The 27,125-nt window shown below is 51.4% G+C and overlaps 1 protein-coding gene and 1 long non-coding RNA gene across 2 annotated transcripts in view; one reads left to right on the top strand and one right to left on the bottom strand.

Annotated features, from left to right (window-relative positions):
- PLB1 (phospholipase B1) overlaps nucleotides 1–27,125 on the bottom strand; it is a 144,172-nt gene that overhangs the window by 15,015 nt on the left and 102,032 nt on the right. Inside the window, 16 exon segments of the mRNA XM_058682913.1 lie at nucleotides 2,972–3,071; nucleotides 3,285–3,328; nucleotides 3,575–3,642; nucleotides 5,575–5,633; nucleotides 6,421–6,481; nucleotides 9,888–9,953; nucleotides 15,895–15,966; nucleotides 16,501–16,596; nucleotides 17,704–17,808; nucleotides 18,473–18,554; nucleotides 19,582–19,682; nucleotides 20,504–20,569; nucleotides 21,113–21,193; nucleotides 21,582–21,633; nucleotides 23,079–23,187; nucleotides 23,834–23,877. Coding sequence (XP_058538896.1) covers nucleotides 2,972–3,071; nucleotides 3,285–3,328; nucleotides 3,575–3,642; nucleotides 5,575–5,633; nucleotides 6,421–6,481; nucleotides 9,888–9,953; nucleotides 15,895–15,966; nucleotides 16,501–16,596; nucleotides 17,704–17,808; nucleotides 18,473–18,554; nucleotides 19,582–19,682; nucleotides 20,504–20,569; nucleotides 21,113–21,193; nucleotides 21,582–21,633; nucleotides 23,079–23,187; nucleotides 23,834–23,877 — 1,206 coding nt within the window.
- LOC131484564 (uncharacterized) lies at nucleotides 2,964–26,189 on the top strand. The gene is made up of 4 exons (XR_009248310.1): nucleotides 2,964–3,100; nucleotides 17,674–17,810; nucleotides 24,857–25,086; nucleotides 26,056–26,189. It is a non-coding gene; the product is annotated as an uncharacterized LOC131484564 (long non-coding RNA).

The following is a 27,125-nucleotide window of genomic DNA, read 5'->3' as shown; positions in this document are numbered from 1 at the left end:
CCCTTCCTCCCCCCGATGTCTGCCACGAATAAGGAAAATGAACACTCTGGGTACGAGCTGAGCATGTGGTTGGAACAGTACCCAGCAATAAGGAGGAGAGGACTGTGGACAGGCACGACGTGCATGTGTCTCAAAACGATGGCGGATGGAAGTTAGACAAGAGTACCTCGTGTCAGATTCCATTCATATAACATTCCAGAAAATGAAAACTGATCTACAGTGACAGAAAGCAGGACAGAGGCTACCTGGGGCCCAGAGAGTACGGTAGAGATCGGGAGGGAGAGCTGGATTACAAAGGGCACAGGGAAACCTTGGAGGGTGATGGGTGTTTATAATCTGGATTGCAGTGATGACTTCACAGCTATGCACATATGCCAGCCATGCTTATCAAATCGCATACTTTAAATATGTGCAGGGTAGTGCGTGGCGGTTGTACTTCAATAAAGCTGGTTTTTAAAAACAGTGAAGCGTACGAAAAGTTATGTCAGCAAAGGGACACAGCCAGTGGAGGCTCCTGTGGAAGAAGTCATTAAAAGCGGTAACTGGTACGAAATGGGCGTTTTAAATCTTGGCCTGCCCACGATGAGCTGGGCACATGGCCAGGCACACCCAGAACCGCCCCTCCCCTATTTCTCACTTCCACATCCAGGATGCTATCCCATACATTGTTGCTATTGATGCAATACATCGGAAAGCTAGAAAGAAAGCCTGTTTTGATTAAAGGGGACCCCAGAAGTGTCTGTAACCTTTCAACAGGCTCAAGAGCCTGTTCAGATCTTAACGTGCTGCCCTCTTGAGCATGAGCGAAGTTAGGAGTGCACGCTTCCTCCCTCTTTCCCAGCCATGTTCTTTATACCCTGCAGGCTCAGAGCAGACTCCCTCAGCCCCCGTGAGCCTTCTCTCCAAGTGCCTTTATCCACAACTTCTTTTCCTTTTCCAGTTCCGGCGTGAGGAGCCCCCACTTTGGGAGTTATGAGTCCTGGGTTCTCCTCCAGCTTTGCTACTAATTTGCTGTGTGAACTCGCCCAAATTACCGAACAAGGCTAGGGTCCGATTTCTCCATCTTTTAAATGAGGAGTTGGACTCCATGAGTCCTGGGGTCCCCTCTGGGTCTGCACCTGCATGTGGGTATCTTTCCAACAGTTATTTCCTGTTTGTTTGGCCTCCTTAAGGAGACAGCAAGCTCTTTGTATAGGCAAAGAAGTCACCTTTTGATTTTTTGTATCTTTTAGTAACTACCTTGGGGTTCGAGCCCCGTCCCGGGTTTCCATGACTTCTTGCTTATTGGTTGATGGAATGGGAAGTTGGACATTGAATAAAACTTTGAAACTAAATATCCTAATACTGGCAAACGTTTTGGCAGGCCTACATATCCTATACTATACTCAGTATTTTCCATGGGTTAGTAATCTCATTTCATTCTTAGGACAATGCTGAGAAGTAATAAGGGAAAGGAGAGTAAGCCATTGACTTCAGTAAGCAAGGCTGGGAAGTTGGTCTATGACTCTCCTTTATCTGCATTGTCATTTGGTATGGTGTTGATAAGGATGAGTGCACCTCAAGAAAAAAGATAAATACCACAGCAGAGCAGTTATGATCCCAATTTATGGATGAGGAAACAAAGACTGAAGCACTAAGTGACTTGTCCAAGGTCTCGCAGCTAGCAATTTGGGAGCTGGGATCCGGACACAGATGGTCTGACCCCAGGTCTCATTATGCTAGTTGCTCTGCTGTGGTCTTTATCTTTTTCCTGAGGTGCGCTCATTCGAATCCAACACCGTGCCAAATGACCATGCAGGTAAAGGAGAGTCCTAGGACAACTTTCCAACCTTGCTTACTCAGGTCAGTGGCTTACTCTCCTGTCCCTTATCACTGGACATCAGAGACGCTCACAGGGAAGCTACCCGTCTCGGCTACTTCCCCTGCCACTGACTCCTGGTGGAGGCTCTGAGCAGCAGGAAAACGGAGAAGGCGGTAAGAGGTGAAGCGAGAGAGGGGCTCAAATGTCAACAGACTGAGGAGTCAGGCCCTGGTGAATGGAGCCTGGGCTGCACAATCATAATAAAACGAGGACAGTGGTGACAGCAGTCATAGCAACAACAGTAATTCGATGTTGATTTTATGGCCCCATGAAACCCCGTGTAACAAAATAAGTTCTTCCTGCTTGTGACGTTGAGGAACTGACATGGCTTCCTGTGGTTCGGAGACTCCGGCCGAGCGTGGGGCCCTCCTTACCACGTCTGAGAGGAACGCTCCGTGTAAACAGAGCGGGTCAGTGTCGTTTCCCTGGTGATCTGAGCGCAGCAATCCTTCTACAAAGCAAATACCCAGCACACTCTGTGCAGAAAAGCAATGAACTCTGTCAGGCGTTCCGGCTTTAATTATCTGGGTTGTTGTCGACAACAGAAATCGGAGTGAAAGCAAACAGCCGCTGTGCTGTGTCGGGGGCCCTAAGCTCTAACTCCCTAGGGTCAAAAGATGGCTTTTACAGAGCCAAAGACTCCAGGTTCCGAGGTACAGGTGGAGAGAGGGAGGGAGGCCGCCCGTGGGGCCATGCCCTGAGTTCTCAGCACCCTTCCCGTTAGCGCTGAGCTCCCCCTCACTCCTCCAGGCAGAGAGGTCAGCTGGTGTCAGCAGGACAGGGCCAGGCCACCCTCAAGCTCTCCTGCTGTCCTGTGAACTGGTGACAGCCCAGTGAGCCTGGCCTCTCCTGGCTCCTCTGACAACCTTGGGGCATTCAGGAAACTTTGTCAGCCTTAGTGTCCTCGTGCTAGTCCCCACCCTGAAGGATGTGAGGATTGCAAGAGCTAATCCACTTGAGGGGTCAGGCGTGCAGAAGCGTCCTGCCCACAGCAGCTTTCATTGCCCACCTGGGGCCAGGCTCCCAGACACACCCTTCTCTCCTCCTTCCCATTCTCCTGGGACCTCTCAGCCTTGCCCTCCTCTTCCTCCCATTTCCACGGCTACTCACCTAGCTCTGGCTCCTTCCACGGCCACATTCAGTCCTGCTGTCTCCTCCAGGGTACCGGTGGAGAACCCAAGGATGTGAGGGTTGAACTTCTTCAGAATGTCTTTTAAGAGGGTGAAGCAGACAGCACAGGTGAGAGGGACAGAGTGCCGCCTCGGGGCCCAGGCGTGGGGCAGGACCAGTCTGGGTCTTTTCAGGGCTGGTGGACTCCCCTCCTTGCAGATGACCTTCTCCGCCCTTGCTCAGGGGGAGGCTCTGGCCTCAGCAAGGGGTTGTCGTGGGCGTAGTCACGGTGCTTCTCTGTGTTGCTACTTACTGGGCAGTGTGGTGTGGGTGTCCAAGATGCCGTCCCCTCCAATGCTGGGGAAGAGAAAGCACCTGTGTGAGGGTCACCCTGACCTGCTTCTCCACCAGTCGTCATATTTCTGAGTCAGAACCAGAGAGTCTGCCCCTGACACAGGATTCCCACTACCCTCGGGACTGACATGAGCATCAGGGAGCCTCCTTGCATCTCAGGGCCAGACTGTGGGAACCCAGGCTGGTCTCTGGAGGGGTGACAGGGGCGGGGGGAATCATCGTTGGAAAATGAGTGGAGAGCATCCTCACCTCCAGGAGACTCCTCTCCAGGACATGGGTAGGTCGCTGGAGTTGCTTGGTCTGGCTCCCAATGCTGTCTGTGAAAGGCGAAGAGAAGGCTCCAGAACTGTGCTGGGCCTAGGTGTAGGCCGAGGGGACTGGGAAGGGCCCCTGTGGCCCTGGCACATGTAGCAGTGGGGAGTTGGATTTACCTTTTCTGAAGATTGTACCAGCTTTTCTCCAGGCCACTTAATCTCTGGGTTGTCCTGACTCCCTACTCCTCTACACATAACTCATAACCAAGTCCTGGAATGATCAAGATTCTTCCTTCCCAGCCTCTCCAGCTCCCATCCCTTTCTGTCTGTCCTCTGTGCTACATTCCTAAGTGAGACTCTTGCCTCCTGTTGTAGACGACACTCTGGCCTCCCACCTGACCCCATGGTCTCCAGTGTCTCTTCCCTTCTCACTGGAGTGCCCACCTGTACTTCTGAGCCCACCTCTTTCTTCACACCCCTCCCCCCTCCTGACTCTGCCTTTCAGTGCGTCTCTCTTACCACTCGGTCAAAGCCAAACCCCATTACCAATGTTTTGAGCTCACCACAATCTGGGTTCTACTTCCCTTCCCTCGTTCACCCCCTGCTTTCTAGTCCACACCAACCTTCAGGTGTAAGCAAATTGATCTGAAGCCTGAAGTCCTTGGACCAGCCTCCCTAGTTACCACCCACTGTATCCTTGCTGGGAAAGCTGAACTACCCGCTTTCCAGTCCTTAAATCTCTAATTCCTCCTCTAAGACTCTTCTCAGTTTCAGCCTCCTGTATGAAGCTTTCTCTCAATGTCTTCTCTTAAAAAAAAGAGAGAGAAATTCCTCTTTGAAACTTACAAAAGTAATACATGTTCATTATAATTAGTGAAATGATACAAAGATTCTGTTAAAAATTAAAATCTACTGGGGCACCTGGGTGGCTCAGTCGGTTAAGCATCCAACTTGGGCTCGGGTCATGATCTCACAGTTCTTGGGTTCGGGCCCTGCATTGGGTTCTGTGCTGACAGCTCAGAGCCTGGAGCCTGCTTCAGATTCTGTGGCTCCCTCTCTCTCTTCCCCTCCCCTGCTCATGCTCTGTGTCTCTCTCTCTCGAAAATAAACATTTAAAAAATGTAAAAAAATTAACAATCTACCCCCCACCTTATTAATCTTGCCTCCTGCCACCTGCTCTACATCTCTCCCCCACCCCCACCCACAAATACACATCATCAGAGCTAATTAATGGTTAAGACCCTGGGGTTTATCCTTCCAAAGCTTTCTCCATGTTTATATCAAAATTTACCACATTCACACGCATATGGGGAAGTTGTTTTTCCAGAAATGAGTACCTGATTTTAAAAGGCCCGTGTGTCGCCTATATGATTATATATCTCCTTCTGTGTAAGTTGCTTAGTTTTCCAGCTTGACAAGTTTCTTAAGGATTATGACCACATCTCACACTTCCCTCAGAATGGTTAGCAGAGCATCCTGTATACAGCAATAGCTAATACAATTTGTGCAGAGAAACTACACTATATGTAGGAATTGGGCTCTCTCTGCCCCCAAAGAACACATCTGCAAATGGGGTGAGGGGGTGCTAAGTAGTGTGTAGGTAACCACCCCCCCCACCCCCTGCCCTGCACATACCGCTCTGTGAGTCTGGGTGGTTGGAGATGAGTTCCCTGATAAAGGCAGGCAGACTCAGATAACTACGCCATAATGCACAGATAAAATGCTTGGGAACAGTAGGAAAGTGGGGACGGAAGGGGCGCCCTCACAGAAGAGGTTGTGTTTGAGCAGGACTGTGGAAGGGCAGAGGGCAGAGCATTCTAGATTGCCTGGTGAGGTCTTGTGGCTGCCTGGCTGGGTTTCAGTGCCTGACACAGGTAGGTTCTCAGTACTGTCAGCTAAGTGCTGAATGCAAAGCCAGTGTGGAAGAAGTGTGCATTCTACACAGGGTCTGGCTGGGTTAGGGGGTGCCCATGCCCCTCCTGGCTCAGCACTCACAGTCAATGAGTCGCCCATCGCGGCCACCACTTTGATGTCTCCTGGCCGGAGCTCATGGACTAGGGGAGACAGGAAAAAGACAGAGGATCAGGGAGGGAGACTCTTCCGTGTAAAGTAGAAGCTTAACTAGGAGTTGGAGATTCTGCTATAGTCCCTCGGGCCCCTGTTAGATTTATTTCTAGCTTAAGACTTAACAAAGTTGCCTCTTCCATCCATTTGGAGCAACCAAGGCACTGAGGGTAATGGGCTTGATGGCTATCGTCCATCCTGAGAGGAACCCCATTCACACTGGGGTAGTCCAGGAATGTGCTGGTTGCAGGAGTCTTGAGCATAGGCAGATAGGGCCCCGATCCCTGACTATACCTTCCCTACTGGGCAGGGAGGCCTGAGGGACTGCCACTGAGACTAAACAGGGATGAGAAGTATGATCCATGCAGATGCCTGGGTGGGCCAGTCAGCTGAGCACCTGACTCTTGATTTCAGCTTAGGTCATGATCTCACGGTTTGTGAGCGAGCCCCACGTCGGGCTCCATGCTGGGTGTAGAGCCTGCTGGAGATTTTCTCTCTCTCCCTCTCCCTCTGCCCCTCCCCTGTGCTTGCTGTCTCTCTTTCCCTCTCTCTCCTTCTCTCTCTCTCTCTTAAAAAAGTGTGATCTATGGAGAGGCCTGGGAGCCCAGCAGTGGTTGCAGGCTAGCTTTTCATGGACTGCCCAGGATCGAGATCCGTACTGCACGGGAATCAGCAATGTCTGCTCAAGGCTCCAAGGTATATTTGTAGGGTGTCCCCCCAACCTGACACTTAGCAAAGTCCTTAACTGAAGAGGATAATGATGATATTTCCACTCACCTGAGGTGGGGACGCTGTTGGAAGGATTCCACTCTGTACACAGGAAGTCACTGCCCCAGTTCTAAAGCAACAGGAGGAAAGACAACAACAACACCCACAACTCATTGTGCAGGAGGGTTAGCTTTGGTCCAGGGAGAACTGGCTAAGGAATTTTTGATGGAGGCTAGAACTGTGTCCCTGTAGGGAATCACGTGTGGGCAGGAACCATTCACTGTAGATGGTCTCAGAGGAAAATCAGGAGAAACTGGGTATCTACCAGTTTGCCCAAAACACATAATGCGCAGGCACACATACGCATACTCAGTGCTTCCCAGCTCAACTCATCCACACTCTTCGTGGAGCCAGCAGTCACAACAAAGGGGGGAGAGAACAGTCAAAGTGCTATAGGTGGTCTCCCAAAGGAACATAGATTCGGATGCCCTAATGGAAGATTACACATAGGTTTTGGTGTTGCCGTTTAACATTCAGCCACTGGACACTGAGTACAATGCTGGGGCCACAACAACATTAGAATATTTTTAGGAAAATACCATGAAATTTTTACCATTGTAACATTCCTGCTTTCCGCGTATCTTTTTTGCTCGTGTGTATATATATTTTTGCATATTTAACTTAATAGCCAACCAATTTCCTGTGTGTGTATAAATTAATGCCTGTAACCTGGATGCCTTTAGTCAGATTCCCTTGTCTCTAGAATACAGAGCACGTTTTCTAGGTGCTGGAGGAGGGGATGGGGTGGGAAGCACAGGGCACAGAAATGACCAGTGTCAGTACGTTGAAGGAGAAAGTCTCTTCCCCAGAGTCCCCCACACTCGCACGTCCCCAGGAGGGTCTGAAGGACAAGCCCAGGGCTGAACGCATGGTAGGGCTTTGCAAACAGGTGACGACTGGGTGACTGTTTCTCTGGGGGTGTGACTGCCAGAGGCTTCTGTTGCTCACCTCTTCTGTTTAGTCAGATGGTAAAGACCAGCCTTGTTGAAAAGTCTCCTCTCCCGAGGGAGCAAAGATGCAACCTCTTTAAAATATTATTTGCTGGGGCGCCTGGGTGGCGCAGTCGGTTAAGCGTCCGACTTCAGCCAGGTCACAATCTCGCGGTCCGTGAGTTCGAGCCCCGCGTCAGGCTCTGGGCTGATGGCTCGGAGTCTGGACCCTGCTTCCGATTCTGTGTCTCCCTCTCTCTCTGCCCCTCCCCCACTCATGCTCTGTCTCTCTCTGTCCCAAAAATAAATAAAAAAGCGTTGAAAAAAAATTTTTTAATATTATTTGCTTAAATCTGATAGAAGTGAGTTTATCCCAAGAGGTTGCTCTTGGGATAAATTCATCACACTGATGTGGAAATTCTATTGAAATCAAGAACATGCTTGTGTGCAGAGGACAAACATCTGGGAAAAAGCAGCTTCAAAGAAGTTCTCTAGCCGGGAACCCTTTAGAAATGTCTCAGCTAGCTGGTGAGCCAGAGACAAGCATGCTCCCTGCAGCCGTAACCAATGCAGGTTGGACTTTGAGCACGCTCATCTGTCACAAGGGAAGAACCACGTGCTGTACCCTGCACCAGGGCACCCGAATCCCCTGGGGGTCTTGTCGGACACGGATTCTGAGTCAGTAGGACTGGGGTGATGCTCGGGATTTGGCATGTCTAACAAGTTCCTCGGTCGTGTTGATGGTACCTGTCCGTGGCTACTTTATTTTTATTTTTTTTAATTTTTTAATTTTTTATTTTTGTCTGTGGCTACTTTAAATGGCAAGGTATTGAAAAAAATAACACCTTCTAGGCCTGGGGTTTAACTTTTAGCAGCAGAAGTAAAGGTTCATGAGGCTGTAAGATCCAAGAGGGCAGGCAGAGAGCTCTCTGCTCACCTCATCTACCCAGCACTTAGCATAGTGCCTGCTCCAGTCAGGAATCCGATAAGTAAATCAATGCCTCGTTGACAGGAGGCAGCTGACATTTCGGTTATAGTGGATTTGGGGCCATGGTTTGCCTGGGACTAGCCTCCATTGGGCTAATGGGAGCCTGAGAGAATCCAGAGAAGCTGGACAGCCGTGAGACTGACATGGCTCATTCCCCAGAGCTCAGCATCTAACCGTCCTTGAAGAATTTCATACAAGTTAGCCTCAGTGCTCCCGCTGGCTTATGAAAGGACTTCACTCACTCCTGCTGCTTTCGACCCACTTCCCACACTAGTCAGGGAGATCTTTCCACGCAGTGAACAAGATTGTGTTCCCCTCTCCCAGAAGGTCCAGGGCCTTCCCACGTCTCTCTACTTTGAAGCCTCATCTTCTTCCTCGGGAATTCAGATTCACTGTGACCTGGGCCCTGACAACCCTTCTGAGCTCACCACCCCACTGCCTTCCCCCTTATTCACTTGCCCACAGCCACTCCGACCTTCTGTCTCTTCCTCCAGTCCCCCAACTCAGCCCCACTTCTGAGCCCTTGCACTCTTAGCCCTGCCTGGGACCCCGGCTTTGGCTTTCCAGATGGCCAGGGACTTCTCATCACGTGCATCCCAGCTCCTAGCTCCCCTCCTCAGAGAGGCCTGGTCTGTGAGTCTCATCAGAACTTGCCACCCCTCTCTTGCCCCTTCACACTTTCTCAAATCACCTCCCACGGAGCCGCCCTCAGAGCTGAAAGGATCGCGTAGAGCTAGGTATCCGATGCCTGTTCCAGTAGATTGTAAGCTCCCTGAGGGGTGGAACCCATCTGTCTGGTCTGCTCTGTCTCTCTGGAGCAGTGCTAGGCACATCGTAAGTGCTCATTATGGAATGACCTCAAACTCCTCAAGGAGAGGACTATGTCTGATACTTCTCTGAGTTCCCTCCAGCCCCAGCACAAGACTGGACATATGCCATAGGTGCTTAGCTGAAACTGGTGGTTGAGCCCTGTCCTGGTGGCTGACGGATCTTGTCTGGACCAGGCCTGCGTGGCAAAGCATCTTCAGGCCATCTTTGGAGTAAGCAGTCCCTAAAGCCACGGGCCTTGAACCTTCGGGGTTCCTCAGAGCTAGAACAATTGACTTGAATCAGACAAGCCCTGGGGACCCACCTGGATATGTGTCAGCTTCCTGTTGGGCCCGGCCCCTGGAACTGAGGCTCTTCCCACTCAGCTTCCACCTTACCGGAAGTCTATGGCTCATCAAACCCACCACCTCCCCCTCACCCCTGCTTGAAAGGCTGAGTAGCCTAATCAGAAATGAGGTCTGTGCAAAGGTTCACGAAAGCCAATCCACTGGCACTTCGTCTAGTTGGTTGCTGATGTCAGTAAGCACTTGAGAACATGTTAGGACAAACCGGGAATTTCACGGTTCAGGAAACTTTTTTTTTTTTTTTTTTTTTTCACATTCCAATTTCCAGTATGTAAGATGGGTGCATTTCTGCTTAAGCTCAGACTCTGGAAAGCGTACCACGCCCCGAGTCACTGGCAGGTAGAAATGCTTTGTCCCTGAGAGAGGCAGACGTGCGTCAGGGGTTACCTCAATGGCCGGCTTGGTGGGGTAGGTGTAGTTGCTGTTCCGGGGAGTTCTCAGGAAGGGCTCATTCTAAAAGAGAACAGAAACCACAGGGAGAGCTTATCTGACAGCCTCGAAGGTTACTTAGGAAAGAGGACTAACAATGCCGTCCTCTTGATTTATTTAACACGACTCGTCTGCATTTCAATAGTAAGAACCGCCTAAACTTAATTTAATTCATCCTCTGAAGGGTTTTATGTAACAGCTTTGGCAGGAGGTGCAGAGACCTCAAAAGGGTTCCGTGCATGTTCTTCTCAGAGTTCTAGGGTTTGGTTTTCACTGTAGCAACAGAACGTCTATCTACCTAATCCTCAGAATGATCGCTTTTATTTCCTTTGTACCTTCTCCAAGAGATCCGCATTATAGCATTTTTTTCTTTTCCAGAAAGTATTGACGATCAATATATTTTCATCTTTTTTTTTCCCTTGCCTCCTTTGAACTTTGTGTCTTACTCCCTTCAGGTTGGTTTCATGTACTGTGGTCTTATTTTTATTGTGAGGCAGCCTCTTCATGTCCTAACCTATTTCACAATTGGTTTTCTCCCAAGCCCGGTCAAGATCCAAGTGTATTCAGTCGCAGGTGAGGGTTAATTGAAGCAGGAAGAAGGAAGTAGGCAAAGGAGAAACAGGGGAAACACAAAGTAATGAGAAAATGTAAAAATGATAAGAAGCGAGAACAATAAGCCTGAGACCAGGAGTTAGCAAGTGGCCTAGGGCCACCAACAGTTTCACCAGACGTGCTCTGTGGAATGGTCGAAACATTTAGGTTAAAATGGGAACAAGAAAGAAGAACCAGCATGTTGGAGGAGGGGGGTCACTGGGGATCAGTTCCAGGGGTTGAAAACTGACTGCCCGTGGGCTAAACTGAGCCAGAAGACATTTTGTTTTGTTCTCCTTTATTTTGGCCTGACTGGTGTTAAAAAAGAAGAGGGGTGGGGAGGAGAGAAGAAGAGTCTGAATGCTTTAAGAAAAGGTGCATGGTCTTCAGTTCCGGCCCTCCCACTGCCTCCTGTCCGATACCTAGTCCCATCCACCCAATCGTGTTCCTGCCTGGCCTGGCCTCTGAGTTTGCAACCCCCGAAAGCCCCCATTTTACAGATGAGGAGCAACTGAGGTCCAGTACAGGGGAGGGACCTGGTCCAGGTAGAGAGCAGGTAGTGAGTGCAGAGTGGGGTCTGATCGGACAGGCCTTTCTCACAGCAGGGTCAGGCCAGTGAAAGAGCTTGTCCGTCAGGCGGAGGAAGAGGAAGTGAGGGACTCAGCAGTGGCCTTGGAGGACTGAGTCTGCATGTGCAACACTGCAGGCCCGGCACCGATCCTGGCTCCCCGGAACCCCCACGTGTCTCTCCCTCCTCCTGAGGCTCAGCCTTCCTAGCTGAAACATGGGCCTGATGAGTACTGAGAGCCAAGGGCAGGAAGCGTGCAAGGCCGCGGAGGGCTCACGATGGCACGTCACCATGGCTAAGTGGGCTTGTCTCAGCTGATATTGTTGGCAGCCGCTGAGCATTCCCCATCCGAGGAGGGCAATGTGGGAGCATTCTACAAAAAACTGACCTACGTGTGTGTAAGCGGCCCATGTGTTCAGAGCCCTGTTCTAGGTGCTACGATGAGGGGAGGGTACAAAGAGGCTCACAACCCGGTCAGGCAGAAAGCATGAGATGACGCTGTGAGGAAGTAAAGCCTCAGAGACCAGTGTGTCCAGTAAGTGCAGTAATTGCTGAAGAATTGGCTACAGGATCTGGGGACATATAGACCTCAAGTAGGAGACTCAGGGCGTGGAGGGTCACCAATGGTTTTCCCCACCACGTCAAGGGAGACCTGACTGGGTACAGGGTCTGGGGGCTGGAGCTAGCCCCAGAGTGTCCAGCACAGGAACAACCAGGGGGCAAAGACTCACCCTGCCCTTCTGGGAGTCCTGAAAGGCCAACTGGAGAGTCGGTTTGGTCACATGACCCAAGGGTTGGAGGAGAGGCCAGAAAGGGGAGACTGAGTCAAAGGGGTCAGAGGTCAAGGAGACACTGGAATGCTGTGGCGAGTGAGGCCAGAGCAGGAACAATGAGAACAGGTCCAGGGCAGTGGCAGAGAGGTAGCCTTGTTTATTGACCATTGACCACATAGCGCATGTGTGAGTCACAGCGGTGGAAGGGCCTAGCGTGGAGCTGATAAGGTGGAAAAGGGACTGATTGCAGCGAGTCTGACTGGCTCTCTGAAGCTAGATCTGTAATGCCCGTAGGTAGAAAGTGAAGCTGATGGGATGCCAGCACCAGGGCGTGTGTTCTCCTAGGCAGGGCTGTGCAGAGATGGTGTGGCCTGCCTGGGGTGGCCAGTGCCAGCACAGCCACCTGTCATGAATCAGCACCGTGAGTCAGTGGCTACAGGGAAGGTCATGTTCATCTTGGCTGTGTTACTAGGTGTGAGGTTCTTCAGGGAAGGAGTGGAGGTTTTCTTCTGTCCTGTGCTGCTCAGACCAAACGAGGAGGGTACAGTCAAGCCTAGGCACCTACCCAAGGGGGGCCTACATTCCAGGGGGCATACCTACCACATGAGGCAGGGTTTGGAAGGCTTGTCTGAGATAAGGAGAAGACGAGGGAGGGTGCGGGGGGTGGGGGTTGGTGCTAGTGACAGGAAGGAGGACATAACAGTACTATATGGAATGCCCTTGGCCTCTCTACCCAGTCCCATCCCATTCCAAACGTGCTGGTTCATGACCGACTAATCTGATTTCACAACTGGGCAGCCAGTTGAAAGGTGCGGCCTTGAGAGCATGGAAGTTTAAGTAGACGCCGTAGAGATGCCTTGGGAGGAATAGCTCAGTTATTACAGGACACATCCCACCCACAGGACGCCAAGGCCCTCCCTGCTGAGATCCTAAGGTTATAGAATTCTCTGTTGTTTTATGGTGGGAAGGGCCACAGGACGTTTAGCACACAAAGTGATGAGGATGTGAATGGAGGTGGTGGCAGGAGGAAAGGAAAAGAGGACAGGTGGGGGGGCACTAGGAAGGCTCCTATCAGATAGGGCACCCGATGTCCCACACCCACAGACCTGTGAAAACCACAACAATACAGAAATAGGGAAGTCCTAAGGATCAGACAGTTTGGGGAGACAAATAGTGCCTATTTTGACATTTCTTACTCAAAAATAATTTTTTGGATGGATGTTTGTTGAGTTTGGGGTGATGGTGAGGTGGGGCAGGATTTAGAAGTCCAAAGCATTCAAAATATAATAGTGTCCCCCATATGTAATTCAAAAGAGAAAACCTGCTAGGCAGTAAAGTAAATATAAGAGAACCCAACAGACCTCTCCTTTTTCTCAAGATGAAAGATTGGTGAAATAGCACTTAACGTTATTTCAGTTTCTCTCTTTCTCTGTCCTCACCCTTCTCGGTGTCTCGCTCTGGTTCCCCGCTTTGTTGATACCCTGGCAATACGTTTAAGCTGCCTTCTGGGCAACCTTACGCCACCCAGGGCACCCCAGCAGGAAACATCTCTTCCAGGTTAGAAGAACAGAACTGGAGTTTAAGAAAGGAGAAATGAAGACACGGGCTGGGGAAGTCTGGGCAGAGAAATTTAACAGAAAACTGTGGAAACCGACAAATCTGAGCGAGGGGATGTGGAGACAGAAAAAGGGAATCGAGGTGGGACAGGAAAGTGGGAGAATGTCCCCATTTGGGAAACAAGAAGAGACAGTGACTAGAAAGACAGCCCAACCATGGTGGCTTTGCCTCCAGGAATGCAGGCAGAGATGAACTTCATGGAGAAGGCGGTTAACATGGACAAAGGCAGAGAGAGGACAAGAGGAATAGGAACAGAGAGAGACCCATGTTGGTTTTCCAGCTGGTTTCTTCAAAGCCTGGAGAGGAGCCACAGCCGGCTGCCCTGGGTTAGGGGAGGCGTGGGCAGAGAGGCAATGAGAGCAGAAAGGGGACAGCGGTCGCAGTCCACAGAGCGGCTAATCAAAAGCTGGCTGGAAGATCATGTGTCCAACCTGAAAGTCTGACAGAAATCCATGGAGTGCTATTAAGTGCCCGACCCGCCTGGCAGAATACCTCACAGTTGCCTAGGGCAGGGGGAGGAGCAGGGAGGAGGCTGAGAAAGCTCTCCAGTGCTCCCATCCATCCCGGCCCCCTTCTCCCCGCTGGGTCCTGCCTGTTGCCTCTATGTTTAGACACAGCTAGGACTAAAATATGTTCTGCCTGGCCCCTGTCGGCTCGCACTGAGATGTTGGTGGACTTTTATATAGCTCGGAGGCACACGGGAGGGAGCAGATGGGCCAGGGGGACGCAGGGTGCTGCGTTGCCTGGTGTGGGGAAGCAGGGCTGGCCAACAGATGGATCCTTTCGGAACGGGCTCTGGGGTTGCCTGGCAACCGCTTCTCCCAGGCTGGGCTTCTGCACTTCTAAGAGGCTGGCTTTGCTCTCCTCTGCTTACCAATGGCTCAGTCAGGCTCAGTCCAGAAGCTGGAGCAGAGCCCACTGTGGCCCGACGTGCTGGTTTGAAGCGGCACCCTTTTGTGGCTCCTTGCCTGGTTTGGGGCAGAGAGTGGCACAGGTCCCCTTGAGGCCCATGGTGACAGAGCTCTCCCTGACCCGGTACCTGGGCTCCGACCTGGTACTTAATAAATGTTTGTGGGGAGGAAGAGCGAATGACCGGTCCCTGGAAGGAGTTATTACGTTTACTATTTAACGGAAAGGCAATTGACAGATCGGAGAGGATTTTCCATGGCTGATGTTCAGGATGGACATCCGGGTTGTCAAAACACTGAAATAGCTCTGGTATGGTTCACAGCCACTGCTCTGAGTCCCCAAATGCCCCCATTATGTAGGTTGCCTGACCCCTCCCCTGGAAACTCCTGGACAGCCTCAGGGCCTAGCAATTAAACAGTCTACACCTGGCACAGGAGGGCTCCCTCTGCGACCTCGCCCCAGCCCTTCAGCAGATCTGACCACCGGGCTGGAGGCGTCCGTGTTACATCGTTTGCCTATTCCTTCGCTCCAAGCACTAGACCCAGCAACCCGGCCCTTTGCCCTCACTGCCTTCATTCTCTATGCCTCCTTCCCACCGCCCTTGCCCTCCTGATGGTGCACGAGGCTGGGCTGGGGGAGGCAGCAGGTAGGGAGCATGGGTGTGAGCTAGGGTGCCCACGCTCCCTGGAGCCCTGGTAGACACATGGGGGAGCTGCCAGTCAATTTCTTGCTCAGCCCTCAGGGCAGGAGAGGGTGAGGCCGCCAGACCCAGCAGGGAAAGGGTCAGGCTGGGTCAGGCCCTTCTGCTTTAACCACCTCCCGCCTGAGGGCCCTCTGGCTTCCGCCTTATTTGGTTAAAAAGCTGTTAAGACAGGGCCTAGGAAAGGGAGCTGAAGGCAGTGGGAACCTGCCCCCACCCTAGGCCTGAAATCAACTTTAACAACCACTTAACATTTTCCTCCTTAAAAGGAGCCCTGAGCTGAGTCCTGCCCCAGTGGCCCCTCCTCCACCAGCTCCCTGGTGCCCTTTGCCAGCTCTCCTATTTGACCCCCGGCCCTGCTGGGAGCTCCCACTCCTGGCTCTAAGACCACTAACCACAACTTCAGAGCCGCCTGGCTTCTCACGAAGGCTCCTGACCCGCAGTCAGACTTTCTCAGCGGCCCCAAGCGCTGTTGCTAAAATGAGCCTTCTTGCCACACTTCTGGCTTCTTGCCCCCACCCCCACCTTCCCATGAACCCACAGCTCTGCCTCTGCTTGGCCTCTGCTTGGCCTCTGCTTGGTCCTCTGCCTCTGCTTGGCCTGGGCTTCCCACCCCGACCACCTGCTTCTCTCATCTTGTCAAAGAAGGGCTTCTGCGCTCTCTCCTCTGCTTTCAGTTCCCAGCCACTTCCTTCCTTCTAAAGTCCTCCTGTTCACCTTCTAAAGTCCACCTGGGCCAGGACCAGGTGAGGGCAAGGTCTGAGCTGTGGTGTCTGGAGAGGGGCAAGGCAGGTCCTCCCCCATTACCTGAGGAGGGCAGGAGAGGGATATATTTGCCATCAGGTCCAGCGTATCTGTTTTCCTTCCTAGTGGCTCAAGCTATTGGGGAAGAAAAGAGAGATCAGGTGCACTAATTTGCTGCCGCTGAAGCGAACATTCCCTGGCAGCACCTGGCAGCGGGGACAGCTCACAGCTTGAGGTCAGGGGGTTTGGCCTCCTCTCCTGGCTCTGCTGGGGGATGCTGGGCTAGTGTCTCCATGTCTCCAGGACTCGGCTTCCTCAGAAACTCCTGAGAGTTGGCTGGCAGGCCTGGCGAGAGGCTGAGATAACATGGTTTACACCGCCTCGCCTAGCTGCTGGCACGTAGAACATATTGAATGAATGTGAGGGGTCTGCCTGGCATTCCGAAGAGAGTCCCTCCTCACAGCTCAAAGCACAAAGGAGAGAGTGAAGTTGATCCGAGAATCCTAAGGACTCCATATTTTCGGTTCTATAGACTTCTGCAGTTGGGCCAGCCACTGCTCCTTTACGCCTTACTTGCAAAGGGAGGCCAGGAACAGGCACCATTCTATAGGTGCTGGTGCTTTGCTAGACTAGAGCCCCAGAGACCCAGGGATACCCCACTTATTTTACCATATTGGCCCAAAGGGCTCTGGAGAGCTGGGAGTGGAATTTCTGACTTGGGTGGATACAGTCTGGGGCGAAGAAGGATATATCCAGGTGCCCATCCTGAAACAGAAAAATGGATTTAAGATCCTTTTGGTATGGAGGGTAAAGAGGGGGCCACAGCTGATCGGCCTGACCCCTGGGGGTGGCCACTCGGTGCCCCCCTCCCTCTAGGGAAGTTCCCAAGAGGCCTTCTACAAGGTCTGCTCATCTCAACAGGGAGATAAGAGCAATCCCACAGATCAATAGCCTTGGGTGACCCCAACCCCCCATTCTCCTTTCTGGCCCCACAATGCCACTTATTTAATGTTTTTAAAAAGCGTTATATTTATTTTTAGGCACAGTTGTGCAATGCCCTAGCCCATGCCATGGTTGAGGGAATGAGATCCTAGTCCCTGAGGAGTCTTGGCAAGCCAGCTAGGAAAAGCTCCTTCCCAGGCCTTGGTCAGCTGGTTCCAGTGGTCTTGGTGGGGAGAGTGGGGCAGAGCTTTGGGGCAGGCCTGGGCAAAGCTGACACCAGGGCAACCAACACCCTCATCTCTCTTGAGGTGATCAGGGGCGCTCAAGGCCTCTTCCAGCTCCCCTCCAACTAGGCGAGACCCTGTGGATGGAGGCCCAGGAGGAGAGAACCGAGTCCCCACCCCAGTGCACACACAGAGCTCTTTGGCTCAGTGTGTCAGGTGGAGAGCATGGCCGGGGGATAGGGGGACCCATTACCCAGAACCCTCCTTTATCACTTCGGTGGTCCGTGTGTGGCATAAAGTGTATAATCTGAAGTTGGATATGTTCAAATCTTGCCTCTCTGTCCCTCTTTCCCTATGTGATTGTAGGAAGGATACTTCACCCCTCTGAGCCTGTTATGTGGGGATGAAGACACTCCTCTCAAAGGTAGTTGTGAAGATTTTACTACGGCAGACCCAGGGCCTGGCACATAGCAGGTGCTTAACAAAATGGAGGTCACTATCAGTAGTAATGAAAACATCCCACATCCGGCTGCCTCTAGGAACACAGCTCAGGTGCCCAAGGAGGCTGTACGGCCAGACCAGCACCGGGAGAGTTGCCTGCCTCTTCCCCATTGTATTCACACTCTCCTGAAAGCCCTTGGCAACTCTGCCTTGAATTTCTTCTTCCTCCTCCCAGGAGCCCCAACGGGGAGAGCAGGGAGCGTACCGCCAGGACGGGGAGCCGGATGTTGCGGAAGAAAGGCTGCAGTACCACGGAGAAGTCCTCCCTTGTGTCATAGCGGCCTGACTCCACCAGTTCACGCATGCTGCTCTGTGGGTACACGCGGGGTGCTTTCAACACCGGCCCTGGGGGGCCTGAAAGCCCAGTGGGGGAAGCAAGGGAGTGGTGGGTAGCATCCCTGCCCCCATCTCCCTGCATGAGGGGGTGACTCAGCCCTTCCCTCAAGAGCACAAACACGTGTGACTGCAAATCTCTTTCCAGAGAAATGGAAACCAGTTGGTTCACCTTTCTTTTAAGGGAATTGCAAAATCTGAAGAGCCATACAGGAAGTGCCACAAGGAATAAAAACCTGAGCAGGGTCTCCAGAAGGCCACAGGCTCAGGGCCTCTAACCCCGCCGTTTTTGGTCTGCCTGGTGAGGAGGGGGAAAGAACGGGGGAGGGACGGGGGCAGCTGGGCCTCCAGGGTGCAGGGGAGGAAAAGGCCCACCCATGGAGCACCTAGAACTACTGACCTCTTCAGGCCAAGCACGGGGTTAAGCCACCGAGGGCAGCTGGGCCACAAGGGCATTGTCACCTGGATCCCTTTGGGATGACTCTAACCGAGGTGCCTGAGACACTTCAGCGAGGTGGGGCAGGGGAAGGGGCCCAGAGGGTGATGTCCTCAAACCTCGAATAGCTCTTCCCTTCCCCAAGCGCTGGTGTGTTGACTGAGTAGGGGGAGGGCACCCCGGATGGTGCCTTTCTTGGTCTCACCTGGTAGGCTTGGGTGATGGCCTCTAGCCTGGCCAGCTCTTGGGAGCTCTCCCGAGGGGTCAGAATGCAGTTACACAAAATGCTGCACAAAGAGGGGGAGGCAGGGGGACCCGGAGCTGAAGCTCTGGTCAGAACTGGTTCTGTTCGCTTGAGCTGCCCCCCACCCCCCTTAGGAGCACATGTGCCCCGCGGCTCTGATGCCTGTTCTCAGGGGCAGGTTCCCGGCCTGACACAGGGACTGGACAAAGTCCCAAGGGCACGTGAGTGAACACCCTCTCATACTCATAGAGAACCAGTATCTGACTGTCGGCACAGGGCCTGTGGCAAGTTATGCCGAACAAATGAATTTAGGCAATGAAAATTCAGTGTTTAATTCTTAAGAATAAAATTAAAATGCATCCTTGGTATGGGAGCCTATATTTGGGGGCCTCTGATGCTCACGCCCTCGGATACCTCCTTAGTTCACACTAGTGTCTCACTGTGTCCCCCTTCATCGTGAACTGTGAATTCATAATGAGTCTGAATGAATTTCATCATGAATTATTTCACGCTCACGAAATGCACTTAATGTTAAAGCAGATATTATCTCTAAAGTACTCAGAACAGTGCCAGGCACACAGTTGGTTCTGTGAAACTATTGGTTAAATAAATAAATGTACATATAAGGTATGAAGATGAATGAAACATGTACCTGTGCACCTCTCACCCTGCGTCAGAAACAAGACACACCCATTCTGAAGTTCCCCAATTTGCTCCTTCCCCGTAAAGGTAACCGAATTCTGTGGATCATTTCCTCACTTTCTGTTCCAACTTGACCACGTACGTATACATCCCTACACGGTTCCCCTTTTCACAGGCTGGGCTACACTGTTTCTCAAACATCAGCCTTTGTCCCAGCCCTGACCTTCTCCTTTGTGGCTCCCATGTCACAGAGGTTCAGTAAGGGGGGCCATGTTCCCAACCTCTCAGAAGGGGGCGCTCCTAAGACCCCCTTTACAGACTTGGACACATAGACAAACCAAGTCACAAAGACCCTGAGGAGTCACCACTGTATGAGCCAGACCAGGGGGTCAGTGCTTCTCTTTCCGGGGCAGCCAGCACCTGCCTACCTGGCCTGCTGCACAGGGCACTTGTCTGGATTGCCCAGGAACACCTGTCGCATGACGCTGGGGTTCATGAAGTCCACCAGGTTGACCAGGGCTCTGGGCACCTAAGGGAAAGGCTGCAGGTGAGAGAGGGGCTCTGGGGGCTTCTCCCTCAAACTGCCTTAGGGTCCTGAGAAGTGGGACTAGCTCTGGGGCCCTACAGAACTCCAGCTCAGTTGTCCCTGAGTGGAGTCTTGGGAAGGCCTCTACACAGATGACCGCCTAGGTCCCTGAAGGCTAAGGTGCCCACATGAGCTACAGCATGAGTGGCGCCTCCTGGCGTGGGACAATATGGCAGACCGGAGTCCAACTCCTGATGGTTCAGCTCTATTCAGCCATCAGTCAGCAAGCTTCAAATGTGCTGGGATAGGTGCCCCATTTGCCATTTCCCTCTAGCCCAACCTGGACCCACTCTGCTGAGCAGGCATGAAGACTCAGCCGCCCAGAGAAGCAGGTGGTGGTTGGAGTGCCCCCCGCTGGGCTGCTGGAGCGGCTTCCCCATGTCAGGGGGGTAGAAAGGGAATGAGCTCCTGGGAGCAGGACCAGAGAGGGGCTTGCTCCAGATACAGCCTACGGCTCAGAGTGCAGGGCCCAGCCTTGGAGCCACCATGCTGCTGCCCCTAGGCAATGTCCCAGGTGGTGGTAGGGGATGATTAGCACACGAGCTGCCTACTTTTCTTCAAGCCTGAGATCCTTCTGTGTTGATTCCAAATGGAATAGGCATCCTTGGGGTAGGGCCCAAACTCTAGAAAAGGGAGGAGCCCACGCCCTTGGCTGTCTCCTTCGGGGGAGGGGGCATCTCACCTTCTTGTCTCCATCCACCTTTACCCCCCACATTCTTGAGCTGTGTCCAGCTCAAGAACCCCTTGTGGGAACCCCTACCCACCTCTCTATGCAGGATGTCCAAGGCATTGCGGAGATGGTCAAAAAACTTGGCTGCAGAATACAGATTCTGGGAAGAGAGAGGAGGGAGGTGAGGGGCTGGTTCAGGGGAGAGGGTAGGGGGCCAGTTGAAGGCCCCCCTCCGGCTCCACGCAAAGGACTTCTTCTCCCTCTGGCCCCTGGTTGTGACCAGCTCATCGTGTCAGAATCGGAACAGTTGACTCCTTGCTGTCACCAAAGATGGGCCAACCCGAAGACAAGCTTTAGTTTAGGAGGTGAATGTGCAGGTCCTCCCTCCCACTGTGGGGGTCTACACACTTTCCCCGCTTTCTGGATTTTCTGGAATTGTAAGAGGAGAGTAGAAGCACCACATCTACCACCTGGGACGTGGAGGTGGAGCCAGAAATCTGAGGGTCACGGGGTAAGAGGAGTGTGAGTGTGTGTGTGTTTGCGCGTACACACACACACACACACACACACACACACACACACACACACACAGAGGCATAGCTGGACAGTCCCAGCCTTGGTTCCAGGGCCTGTTCTCAAAGAGGACCCCCAAGCCTACTGGTCAATGTCAGGAGCAATGAGTAGGCCCGGCTGCCCCCATTACCGAATCCGTGCAGTAGTCACATAAATCGCTGCCTCCAATCAGCACCGTGATAATCTTCCAGTCCTTGTGGAAATTCACTCTCTATACAGGAGGAAAATGCTTGATGATTTCCAACAAACACACAAATAATGCCAGAGCTCTAGGAAATCCAGTCAACCTTCTAAGACTTCCTTGCCCACTCAAAATAATAGAATCAGAATCTCGGAGCTGAAAGAATTTTAGAGGCTGATTTATAGACCACAGAACCTTAGCATCAGGAGGGACTTTCAAGATCATTGTGATCAGTGATGACACCCCACCCCCACCACCATGGGTGTAATCTCCTCCAGGGCCTGGGATATGGGCTCTCCTACCACTGCTTAAATGCCTTTAGTGACAGGGCTCACTGTTTTCACGGCAGACCACTCCATTTGGGGACTTTAGTGGGTTAGAAAATTAGGGCTTAAAAATAACCATAAATCCGACTCACATGGTCATCTTTCATCCTCTGTACCAGAGTCTGGACTTGGCTCATAAGTTCCCTGAGAAGGAGAGGAAATCAGTCCTACTGAGGAACAGTGCCTGGATTTTTCCTCCTAAAGGGCCTGAACTGGAGGTTTCCATGGCATTATCCCCATTGCATGAACTGCCAGAGATCCTGAGGCTCAAGGACAAGGAGCTACTTGCCTGTTCTGAAGACTTATTACAACAAATAACCCTTTGAAAAGCCACTCGTATGTTTGTCCTAAAGCTGTAGTCAAGGATATTGTCAACTGTCTTTGTTACTCGTGGTCTCCTTTTTAGGACTCTTCTGGGATTCCATTGATCTCCTTTGAAGGACCAGTATAGATCCTGAAACCAGATCTATAAACGTTTTAACATGCTCTTTTTACTCTGGCTGCTAGGAAGCTGAGAGTTTGATGCTCAGGCATGATAACTGTAAAAAGGCTCAGATTGACACAGCTGCTTCCTCCCCATCTTCCCACCACCAGTGGCTGTGATTTTTCTAATGTACATGTTACTTGTTCGTATGTTTTTGGTAAACTTAGTAAGATGCTTCTTTTAGAATGGGGTGGGGAATAAACATATACTGCGCACGTGCCTGGGTCGATAGATAATTCATGGAAAGACTAGATCTCGAGCACCCCAAGCGCCCCCCTAGTTCAGGCCCCTGTTACAGGTGTGGGTGACATGGAGCCACAGCATGAAGATCCCCTGGGACCTGCTGGTGGGTCCCTCTGTCCCCAGATGTTTCTGCCATCCAGAAAGGTCTTCCCCGGCTGAGTGAGCAGGTTGGAAGGATGTGCCCATCAGCTAGAAGGGCGTGGGCCTGAGCAGGAAGGTGACAGTGTGACGGAGGCTCAGATGGCTGGGTCAGGAGCAAAGAAACCCGGGCAGCTGGGGCCACCAGGAGCAGGGTGAGGGACCTCCTGAGATCATCCTGGGGGAGGGGGGTGCTGAGCATTCCGCTTTAGCTGCCTCTGACTTCTCAATTGCATTTCCTATTAGCTCCATAGCAGGACTAGGGATAGGCCATGACATGTGGCCCCAGAAGCCTCCAAGGCTGGAGATTCTGGCTTGTCTGTTCATTTGCTGGCACTCCTTGATGCTTTCGGGGAACTGCCACTTGTGAGGCTTTGGGGAGAGTGAAGCTCGCTGGCACCGTTGTGTCACAGTGAGTTTTAAAACCGGGATAAGGTTAGTCGGTTCGTTGCACGATTAGAACACGTCACCCCATGAAGCAAGGTCAGGAGTTCAGCCTCCAGGGACGTGGCTCCTGTCCCAGCTTCAGCCTCTCGAGCCTCCCCGCTGTGGCCTTAGTCACAGGGGCAGCCAGGGAAGAGAGTGGCTGAAGGCCTCTCAAATCATCGCTGCAAACGGATGAATGTCCCCTTTGCACATGGAGGCCAGCATTACAGTCTCAAAGGCGAGCGACTATGTGCCTCCCACTTTCTACCCCGCAGGCCCTCCTCCCCGAACGCCATACCCAGCCTTTGCTCCAGGAACAGCCTGATTAAGGAATGCATTTGTGCCATTGGCGTCACCCGTGCCCACCGCGTAGCCTCTGAGATTTCTGTTAAACTTCCGAAGGATATCTGGGAGAGAAGGGGGTGAACGGGACACGGAGACTTTAAGAGGAAGGCCAGAAGGTCCACTCTGTCTGGTCCACGCTCCCCAGAGTGGGCTTCGTGACCGTCTCCAGTGAGGGGAGGCAGGGAGGCAGAGGGTGTGCCTGGCAGGGACTGGGGCTGAGTGGAAATGATGTGGTAGACCAAAACAGCAAGAGCCTCTCAGGTTTTCTTTTCTCTTTCCGTTTCCTTTCTTTTCTTTCCTTCTCTCTCTGTCTCCCTTTCTTGCTTCTGCCCTCCCTCCCTCCCTCCTCCCTTTCTTTCTCTTCCTTTCACAGTTCACGGTGCAGGGAATACTCACTACCTCACTGGATTGTCTCTGTTCCCTCTGGACAAGTTGAAAAAGCCTGAGCCTCAGAAGGTTTGGTGACTTGGCCTAGGCCACCTTGCCCTGGGCGAGCACAGAGAAGAGCCAGGGCCTGAACCCAGGCGTCAGGGCTCCAAATCAGTGCTTATTCCACCCCCTCAACTACCTGTCCATGGGCCTGTCCTCCCATTCGGCGGCAGCCCGCAAAGATGATGTTACATCCTCTTTCTTAGCTGAGGGGCACTCAGGGAGCCCAGGGGTCAGGGGGAACCAGCGAACAGACTCGAGCCCCTGGTGGGTACTTACTTGGTAAGGTGGTCACGGTCTCAAGGGAGCCATCCCCTCCCGAACTGCAGGGAGTGAGCAAACCAGGGAGAGAGACTGAATCAATACTTCGGCTCTATGAAAGAGCACCCCACCTTTCTTAGCGCCCACCCCATCAGCATCTGCAAGATGTGCCAGACCTAGCAACCTCCTCATGTGGAGAAAGTCTGAGAAAATTTGAATTTCCCCAGTGGGTTGCTTCCCCTCAAATCTAGGATTTAAAGGCAAGAAAGAACTCTTTCTTTTTTTGCACCAATTTAGGAAGGAACGTGCTTAGCTGAGTATATGCTATGTGCCCAGCCCAGCATGAACTAGATTCTCTACGCTAGTTACCTACTGCCTCCCAGCAAACTTACGCTATAGATGGGACTCTCCCCATTTTACAGAGGAGGAAGCTGAGGTGCACAGGGGTGAATTAACTTTTGAAAGGTCACTAAAAACCAGCTTGAGGGGCGTCTGGGTGGCTCAGGCGGTTAAGCATCCGACTTCAGCTCACGGTCCGTGAGTTCAAGCCCTGTGTTGGGCTCCATGCTGACAGCTCCGAGATTGGAGCCTGCTTGAGGTTCTGTGTCTCCCTCTCTCTCTCTCTCTCTGCCCCTCCCCCCGCTCCGTCTCAAAAATAAACAAACATTAACAAAAATTAAAAACAAAACCCAAAACCCAAAAACCAGCTTGAGCTGTAGACCTTTGGAAAACGCATTAGGTCTTCCCTGCCCAGTGGTGAGGTAAATTTCACTGGGAGGTTCGGGAGGTTGGGGGGATGGCCTCTCATCGCCTTCCAAAATCCAATCTGATTTCATCTACTTGAATCTTGTTCCATGGTGCTCAATCTAACCTCAAGACACACTCAAAATTACATTTCCTTTCATGCATTTAAATTGAATACATGTGGGAGGCCGGGAGACAAGTATTTCTATTTTAACAAAGTCCAATGTTCAGATGTACTGTATTTACTGTGTTTTCTTCTTCTTCTTCTTTTTTTTCCCCTCCCCTGCTCAATGCCAGCGTATTATTCCAGGCCAATAGATTTTGAGAACACAGCATCAGCAACCAGCCCACCAGTATAGACTTCCAAAGGACAGGCCATGAATCAAAGTCACGGTGGTTCTTCACTCAAGGAAATGCTTGGAATGAAGAAGACTATTTCCTGCGAGGGTGGTCAAGTCAGAGGCTCAGCAGCCGCAGGTGGTAGAGAGGAAGAAGTCCCGTGAGCCCTGCCCTTCTACCTTACCCAGGTATCTCTCTCCTGACTCTCACCCGTGTCTGAACCTAGCTTGGCCAGTGATCGGACATTTGTTTGAGCTTCTAATTCTTTTCCAACTCTGCATGAAGTTAACTGCTTTAGCTGCTTCCTGATCCTTCTTTCTTTGGACTAAAAGCATTTAATCAAAATACTTTACATTTGAGAGGGAATTAGAAATCCACGTACCCCCTCCAATCACTGTGTTCTAATTCTGCCTCCTTTTCTTCTTCCATAAACATATAGGAGCGCCTGGGTGGCTCAGTCAGTTAGGTGCCTGACTTCGGCTCAGGTCATGATCTTGCCATTTGTGAGTTTGGGCCCCTCATCTGGCTCTGTGCTGACAGCTCAGAGCATGGAGACTGCTTCGGATACACACGCACACACACACTCTCTCTCTCAAAAATAAACATTAAAAAATAAAAAATAACTGTATAAACACAAGCCTAGAGATATACCTAAACACAGACAGCAAGTACTTTTTATTGTAATTTCTTGCCTAAAAGTATCTTTGTTCTAAAACAAATGCCATAGCTAATCAACACCAAGAGGCTACAGAAATCTCTGGGTGAACACTTCTAGGGAGAAAAGAGAATCACACAGATAAGTATAGAGGAACAAAAATATTTAAGCCCTCATTGATCAGAACTATGTGACACATAAAAGAAAATAGACCTGTATGAAAGAGCTCCTTCATAGGAGATCCTTCCAATTAATGTAATTTATATTAAACCATGAGTTCAAAGGCTGGGTTTTGTTCATCTGTCATCACCCACAGTGCACAGAGAATTATAGAGTAGATGCTCAATGACATTTGTGGAAGGAGTTTCAGTAAGATTGAACTCCTAATTAATAATGAAAAGAAAAAGCTTTTTGTTTTTTTGTTGTTTTTTGGTGAGTAAATTTTATTTTGGTCTTTTGATGCCAAACAAGCAAACTTCTTTATTTTATTTTTTGTGCGTAGGCTTCATGCCCAGCATGGAGCCCAGCACAGGGCTTGAACTCACAACCCTGAGATCAAGACCTGAGCCAAGATCAAGAGTTAAGATTAAGAAGCCCAACTGACTGAGCCACTCAGGTAGCCCTGAAGAAACAAACTTATTTCAACTGAAGAAAAAGCAATGCTCGAAAGACCTCTGGGCCTGCCACATAGTTAAGCTAGCTAAAGCTGGCACCTGTCACTGCTGTATGGTTCTCACAGATCAAGAGGCCTTGGAAATAGTCACAGCTAAGCCACCTCCTGCATGTCCTGCTCACAGCAACCCATCTCCCAAGAATTCTGGGTCATGGTCCCTCTCCAAATGTACGCGGCCCCCTCTCTCCACTTGCTGTCTCCTTGGAGGCAGAGGCTAGAGCCTTAATTCACCTGGAATCATTCATTGCTTATTGCTTCCAATCCAGAAGCTTTAATGGCTTCAGAAAATTGCTTTTCTCAGGTCAGTCTACCACATGGACATTTCCTGGGGTGGGGGAGGGGGCAGGGGTGAGGGTGAGGTGTGTGTGTGCGCGCGCGCGTGCACACACACACACACAGCGCGCACACACGCTAATCGGTACTGTGAATAAAGAAAGGTTTCTGGGATGAAGAGAAACACTGGATTAAACAGATACAATTTAAGCAAATGTCTTCATTGCAGAGCTTCTCAGAGGCTTTAATACGCTTACATGTGAGTTCTCCAGAGGAAGGATACGGTAGGTAATGTTCCCTGCCCAATACAAAGAACTTTGCCCTTGTCAGGAAAATGTAGGAGGCTAGTGTTCCATGGAACACTCTTTGGGAAACACTGTATATATTACCAAAGTGTCAAACTATCTCAGGCTCTGACCCAGAGTTTCCATCAGTAACACTTGTGGATGGTGGCCCGGGTATTTGAAACATTTAGAATAAAGGGTTTAAAGGCACAACAGCCACTTGAATACAGAAAATTGAAACATTAAGCCACACCTGGCCTCCCCTGCAGGGAGAAATAGAGCAATGGCTGACTTTTCCCCTTGCTACAGAGAAACATCTAGCAGAAGACTGCCTGTTTGTAT

Source organism: Neofelis nebulosa, chromosome 9, assembly GCF_028018385.1.
Source record: "Neofelis nebulosa isolate mNeoNeb1 chromosome 9, mNeoNeb1.pri, whole genome shotgun sequence".
In the NCBI taxonomy this organism is placed as follows: domain Eukaryota; kingdom Metazoa; phylum Chordata; class Mammalia; order Carnivora; family Felidae; genus Neofelis; species Neofelis nebulosa.
The sequence above is the reverse complement of the archived record's forward strand: the minus strand, read 5'-3'. Positions and strand labels throughout refer to the sequence as shown.